This window comes from Olea europaea, unplaced genomic scaffold (assembly GCF_002742605.1).
Source record: "Olea europaea var. sylvestris unplaced genomic scaffold, O_europaea_v1 scaffold2126, whole genome shotgun sequence".
Classification (NCBI taxonomy): domain Eukaryota; kingdom Viridiplantae; phylum Streptophyta; class Magnoliopsida; order Lamiales; family Oleaceae; genus Olea; species Olea europaea.
Window position 1 is genome coordinate 27,700 of NW_019239222.1, and position 6,484 is coordinate 34,183.

The 6,484-nt window shown below is 46.4% G+C and overlaps 1 protein-coding gene across 1 annotated transcript; it reads left to right on the forward strand.

Annotated features, from left to right (window-relative positions):
* Positions 1–2,124: 2,124 nt before the first annotated feature.
* On the forward strand, positions 2,125–3,351 carry LOC111380322. Its single transcript, XM_023003850.1, has 4 exons — positions 2,125–2,210; positions 2,292–2,330; positions 2,412–2,595; positions 2,677–3,351. Exons 1-4 carry the CDS (start codon positions 2,125–2,127, stop codon positions 3,349–3,351), a joined length of 984 nt encoding a protein of 327 aa, XP_022859618.1.
* The last annotated feature ends 3,133 nt before the right edge of the window (positions 3,352–6,484 follow it).

The following is a 6,484-nucleotide window of genomic DNA, read 5'->3' on the forward strand; positions in this document are numbered from 1 at the left end:
TAGTGAATGATAAGATTTTTCAAATTAGAGATTCTAATTTTTGCCTTCTTGATTAGATTTGAATAGTAATTTAAAATTAAATTAATTAATCCACGTGTCCAACAATCCAACCTAATTAATTTAGCCCCTGATATATATTAGAGTTTTAGTAAATTTTGACAAAAGTTGATGAAATATATGATTGAAAAATTGTGGTCCTATAAAATATGTAATTACTATTAATTGTTAACTTTGACTTAAATTTTAATCTAATCTTTTTAATTTAATCAAACTAAGACCTATTCAAAATGAAAGTGAAAAGTCCGTAACAATAAAAAAAACTAGTTAGATTTCCAGAATCCAACAACGGAATTGCAAAATTCTACAATAAATATAAATTATTTTGTCGTTTTGAAATCGTAGAAATGTAAAATCGTGAGATTCCAATTGAAAATTAACCGTCACGATCTAATGTTGTTGACGTGTGTTACGCCCCTAATTGAACCACTTCGAAAAGTCCACCACCACATCACGCGAGGTGTGGAACGCTCATCCAAAGTGGTTCTGAAGTGACTTTACCAATGGAGACGATCTGCTATCACACTATGAGACGTAGGTAATCCCGCAGGACCGATCGAGGCGCCCTTGCCCCCCCTTGAATCCGAGGCGAATTTAACCCCGGAACCTCGGCCAGAGAATCCACCGCCGATTTCAGAATGAGATCTTTGTCAAGATCTTTTCTGCCCATAAGGTTTAAAGTGATTTGACATCTTAATGAGGTTAGTTGATGTGACATATTAACTTTATGTCAATTCAACTCGAGAGAAGTAACTACCCACCCACTCTATAGACGCGGCTGATTGACACCTACGAGCAGACGCCTCATACCGTTCAGATGTATACACGTGTCCCACATCTAATGGCTCTCCTCACCTATAAATACCCAAGACTTGACAAGAGGCAAAGGTAATGAAACTCTTTCTACTTAGCACTCTATAGCAAGTAAACATATATTCTCCTCTCCACTATTTTGCACAACATTGGTACTGTTTCGATCACCTGAGCCTAACTTGACCGTCGGAGTGTATACGACCGCCGCCACCCCCGTTGGTTCCGACCGTGTGCATTTGACCGTGCGTTGATTGTGCGCAAGGAGGAATACATGGAATGGCTATCGGTTGGCCACGTGGAGGGTCCAATTTCCGAGATCAACAGATTGGCGCCGTTTGTGGGAAACTTCCCATTCAAAGTTCTGCATTCTCCACCGGAGAAAAAATCGGAAAACTAGCTACTTACCCTGAAAAGGGCACGTTCTTGAAAAGAACAAAGTCGAGTTATATCCCAAATTCTCATCACCCTTGAAAAAGGAGATAGAATGAGTTCCAGCCATGAAGACGACAATCCCATGAGAGAGGCCTCTGAAAAAGAGGTGCTCCATAACAATGTCACTTACCAAAGACCCCATCACTGGCGTCGTCGAGGTGCAAGAACAGCCATGCTCACTAAAGGGATGACTCAAATAGCGGCGGGCATGAGAGACATCGCAGCTCAGAATATGGCGATGCATGAACTTCTCATGCAAGCCCAACGTCATTAGGGCTATCAAATGCCCCAAGGATCTTACCCAGTGCAGGAAGCCCTTGTATCTCGTTCCCGAGGCCATATGAGCTGGCACAGAGAACGCCCCCTCGAAAGAGAAGTGGGCGCAGAAGCCACATCCAATGTGCAAGGAAGCTAGCCAGCGGAACCACAGCTAGGCGACAATTTTCCTCAAGAATATAAGGAACAAATGTCAGTAAGCGTCTTCGACCGAATAGGGCAGGACCCTAGTAATAGGGCCTGCTCAGTGCGAAGATCAGTTCAGCAAAACCAGGAACAAGAACAGGCGCCTCCTCCTAGAAATAAGAGAGATAGAAAGAACCTAGTCAACTGGGAAAGCCGAGGAGAAGCACCTCAACCTCCCCAGGTATTGGAGATGATGAGGGGTCAGATGGGCCCTGTCGATCTTATGAAATCGATGACGATGATGATAACCTCCCTTTCTCAAGGGAGATTCGAAGCTTCCCAATGTCGGCGAACTTCATAACCCCTAAGATCTCCAAGTATGAAGGAAAGGGGGACCCGGAGAAGCACCTCACCAAGTACATGACACAGACGAGCCTCAGGGGAGCCTCGCCTATTTTGAAATGCAGAGCCTTCCACTTAATCTTGGGCGGAGCTGCCGATGTATGGTATAGTAGACTTCCTCCCCTGAGCATTAGGAGTTGGCCAGATTTGAAGAATGCATTCTTAAACCAATACCTCTCACGCAGGGAAGGAAAGGCCTCGGTGCAATGCCTGGAGGATATGAGGTAGGCCCCTGGAGAGACGCTGAAAAGCTATCTCACCAGGTTTACAGACGAAATCACATACTGCGAACAGGTTACTGACAGAGAAGCCCTTTCAGCTCTGAAAGACGGCCTCAACATGAACACTTTGTTCTGGATGGACTTGTGCAGCAAGAATCCTGCCACCTATGACGAACTGGTGGAAATGATGAGAGTAGAGATCGTCAATAAGGAAATGATTGATCATCAAAATCATGCCGCGCAAGGACTCCCTCTGCCTCAGAGGCAGGTAGGTCGAAGACCTGTAGCGCACCTTGTCACTCAGCAATGGACTCAAGCAGGTCATACAATAGCTCCCACCTCCGGATAGGCACTGGCTTCCGCCACATTGAATGCAGTGCCGGTATTGGCATACGATAATGTTCTAGGCGAAGCAGGACCATCTAGAAGAGCTGATAATAATAAGAAGAAGAAGCGATCAAACGGGCCCTTGGAAGGGGCAAGATTCTGCACTTTCCACCAACTCTATCGGCATAACACTAGTAAATGCCGAGACGCTAATCGACACCCAGATCGAAGCAACCCACATCCTTTCAGCAGGATCGAATATCCTCCCAAATCCACCTCCCCGAACAGGGAAGAGAGAGGGCGTAGAGAGCAATCGCCCAGGAGAAGAAAATCAAGGGACCGAGGACAATCTAGACAGAGAGATCAGGCCCCATTCTCTGGGAGCCAAGTCATCAGGGAGATTGACACAATCATTGGGGGACCTCACATCGGTGGTAACACTAGGAACGCCCAAAGGAATTACATAAGGGAAGCAAAGGACCCGTCAATGATTACCTACATTGTCAACAAGTCACAGGCGGCCAATAAGATGGCTCCAATTACTTTCTCCCAGGAAGATGCAGAAGGAGTTCACCACCCCCATTGTGACGCATTGGTTGTAAAGGTCGTAGTGGCTAGAAAGGGACTCAAACGCATGCTCGTCGATAATGGAAGTTCAGTGAACATACTGTTCGGCTCCACCCTCGACAAAATGTAAATTGAACATGGATTGATACCCATGACCAACCCACTATTCGGATTTACTGGAGACGGCATCGTTCCATGAGGGCGGATCACTCTACCCGTCGAGATGGGTTCAGCACCCCTAGTGGCCCAACACTTCATGGAATTCTTAGTCGTAGACCACAGATCGGCCTATCATTGAGTATTGGGCAGACCCGCTTTAAAAGATCTTTGGGCCGTCACATTCATCCACTACTTGTATATGAAATTCCCAACTGAACATGGGATTGCTACGGTCCGAGGCGACCAGATGGGCTCCAGGGCATGTTACTTGAACTCTCTGAGAAAGTCAGAGCCCCCAACTGTTAACGTAATTATAACTGAAGTTACCAATGAAGCCAGTATGGACGTGGAAATGCTCGATGCCCCTGAACAAGGGCATACCTTCGAACACGAGGAAGACGTCAACATGGAAGAGGCCCCTGAATAAGGACACCCTCTTGATGAGTTAGATCCCCGGATAATTGACTCTGAACATACGCAACCCCAATTGAAGAACTAGAAACTTTCTCCACCAAACCAGAGGACCCTAGTTAGGTCTTGTGAATAGGGAAGACACTGCCCCCTGAAGGCTTCCTGAAAAGAAACTTGGATATCTTCGGTTGGAAGCACGAGGATATGGTGGGAATAGATCCAAGGATCAGTTGCCACCATCTTAGCATCAACTCCTCCTATGCCCTTCATCGGCAGAAAAGACGTGCCCTCAACCTAGAAAAGTACGAAGCTCTTAATGATAAAGTAGACAAGCTTAGTCGCAGTGGTTTCATAAGGGAAGCCATCTACCCGAAGTGGATACCCAACTCGGTACTGGTGAAAAAGCCCAATGGGAAGTGGAGGGTGTGCGTAGACTTCACCAACTTGAATAAGGCGTGCCCTAAAGATAGCTTCCCACTTTCAAGAATCGACCAACTTCTGGATTCCACTGTTGGACATGAACTATTGAGCTTCATGGATGTGTATTTGGGGTACAATCAGATACCTATGTTCCGACCTGACGAGGAGCTACGTCATTCATCACAGACAGAGGACTCTACTGCTACAAAGTCATGCCGTTCAGATTGAAAAATACCGGAGCCACATATCAGAGGCTGGTCAACATGATATTTGCTGAACTCATCGGAAAAACCATGGAGGCTTACGTGGATGACATGCTAGTTAAGAGCCTCCAGGCAAGCGAACAGGTAAGTCACCTCGACCAAACCTTTCAGATACTTAGAAAATATAAGATGAAGTTGAATCCTCTCAAATGTACCTTTGGGGTGGCTTCGGGTCAGTTCTTGGGGAATATTGTTAACCAAAGAGGAATTGAAGCCAATCCAGTAAAGATAACGGCCTTGCTGGAAATGAAGTCACCTCAGAAATCGAAAGAGGTCCAAAGCCTCAATGGTCAAATAGCCGCACTCAGTCGCTTCATCTCCAGGGACACTGATAAGAGCTTATCCTTCTTCAAGGTGCTTAAGCAAGGAAAGAAATTCCAATGGACTTTTAAGTGCGAATAAGCCTTCCAGGCGCTGAAAAAGAACCTCGGAGAGGCACCCCTTTTGTCAAACCTCAACCAGAATAGTCTCTGCTGCTGTATTTGGCAGTATCGAACGTGGCGGTCAGCACTGTTCTAGTCAGAGAAGAAAATGAACAACAGTTGCCAATGTACTACGTCAGCAAAGCACTCCTCCCAGCTGAAACACGATACCTAGGCATGGAGAAATTGACACTTGTCCTCATCACAGCCTCAAGAAAACTGATGTCATACTTCCAGGCCCACTCTATCGACGTTCTCACCAATTTCCCATTGAAGCAGGTACTGCAGAGAACAGACGCATCAGGACGCCTGCTAAAATGGGCAATCGAGCTCAGTGAGTTCGACATACTGTTCCCACCTCGACATGCCATCAAGGGTCAGGCCCTTGCAGATTTTGTGGTTGAGTTTGCTAAAGCCCGGAAATGGAGGCAATAATGGAACCTGCCGAGCCCCCAACCTGAAAACTGTTCATAGACGGATCCTCAGGAAAGGCAGGCTCCGGGGCAGGAATAGTCTTGGAAAGCCCAGAGGGTCACAAGCTAAATTGCGTAGTAAGGTTCGGCTTTAAAGTCTCGAACAACGCTACCAAATACGAAGCCCTTCTAGCGGGCCTTAGACTGGCAAGAGAGATGCAGGTCAGAAGGTTCGTAGCCAGCAGCAATTCTCAGCTGATAGTGAATCAGGTCAGTTGAAGCTTTACGGCCAAAGACAGTAGCGTGGTTTCATACTTGAAATTAGTGCTGGACCTAGTCCCTCAATTTGAAAGGTTCGAACTAATTCAAGTCCCACGCCTAGAGAATACACATGCAGACGCCCTTTCAAAATTGGCTAGCAGAAAGGATTCTGAGTTATTAAAAGTTGTCCCTATTAAACACTTATCAAAACCCTCCATTTTCGAAGGAGAAGAGGTACTTTGGATAGAAGGCACCCCATTATGGATGCAGTCCATCATCGCCTATCTAAAGGATCAAACACTACCTGCTTCTAGAAGCGAGGTGAGGAAGTTGAAGAGGAAGGCTGCGCACTTCGTCCTGAAAGAGGATATGTTCTACAAAAGACGCTTCGCCTCACCACTTCTCCGATGTGTGGAAGGCGAAGAGGCCACATACATACTGAGGGAAATCCATGAGGGAATCTGCGAAAATCACTCCGAAGGAGCGGCCCTGGCACATAAGGTTCTCTGTCAAGGCTACTTCTGACCGACCCTGAAAAGGGATGCTTGCCAGTTCGTCCAAAAATGTGACAAGTGCCAGCGCTTCTCGAATATTCAAAAGCAGTCTTCTCAGACCTCTTCGTAGTAACCAGCCCCTGGCCATTCGCCAAGTGGGGCATCGATTTCATTTGTCCACTCCCTAAAGGAAGAGGAAGCGCAACCTTTGCCATTGTCGCCATAGACTACTTCACCAAGTGGGTCGAGGCTGAACCTCTTGCGAAGATCACCGAGGCAAACACTACAAAATTCGTCTGGAAGAATATCATTTGCAGGTTCGACATTCCCCACTCCTTAGTGTTCGACAATGGGAGATAGTTCGACAACATGAAAATGCAAGAATTGTGCGATGAACTCGGAATAAAAAAGGACTTCTCA

Coding starts and splice junctions, on each gene's coding strand:
- LOC111380322 (XM_023003850.1), top strand. CDS start 2,125: ATGACACAGACGAGCCTCAGGGGAGCCTCGCCTATTTTGAAATGCAGA. Junction 2,211..2,291: donor GGCGGAGCTGCCGATGTATG/GTATAGTAGACT, acceptor CCTCTCACGCAG/GGAAGGAAAGGCCTCGGTGC. Junction 2,596..2,676: donor TCCCTCTGCCTCAGAGGCAG/GTAGGTCGAAGA, acceptor ACCTCCGGATAG/GCACTGGCTTCCGCCACATT.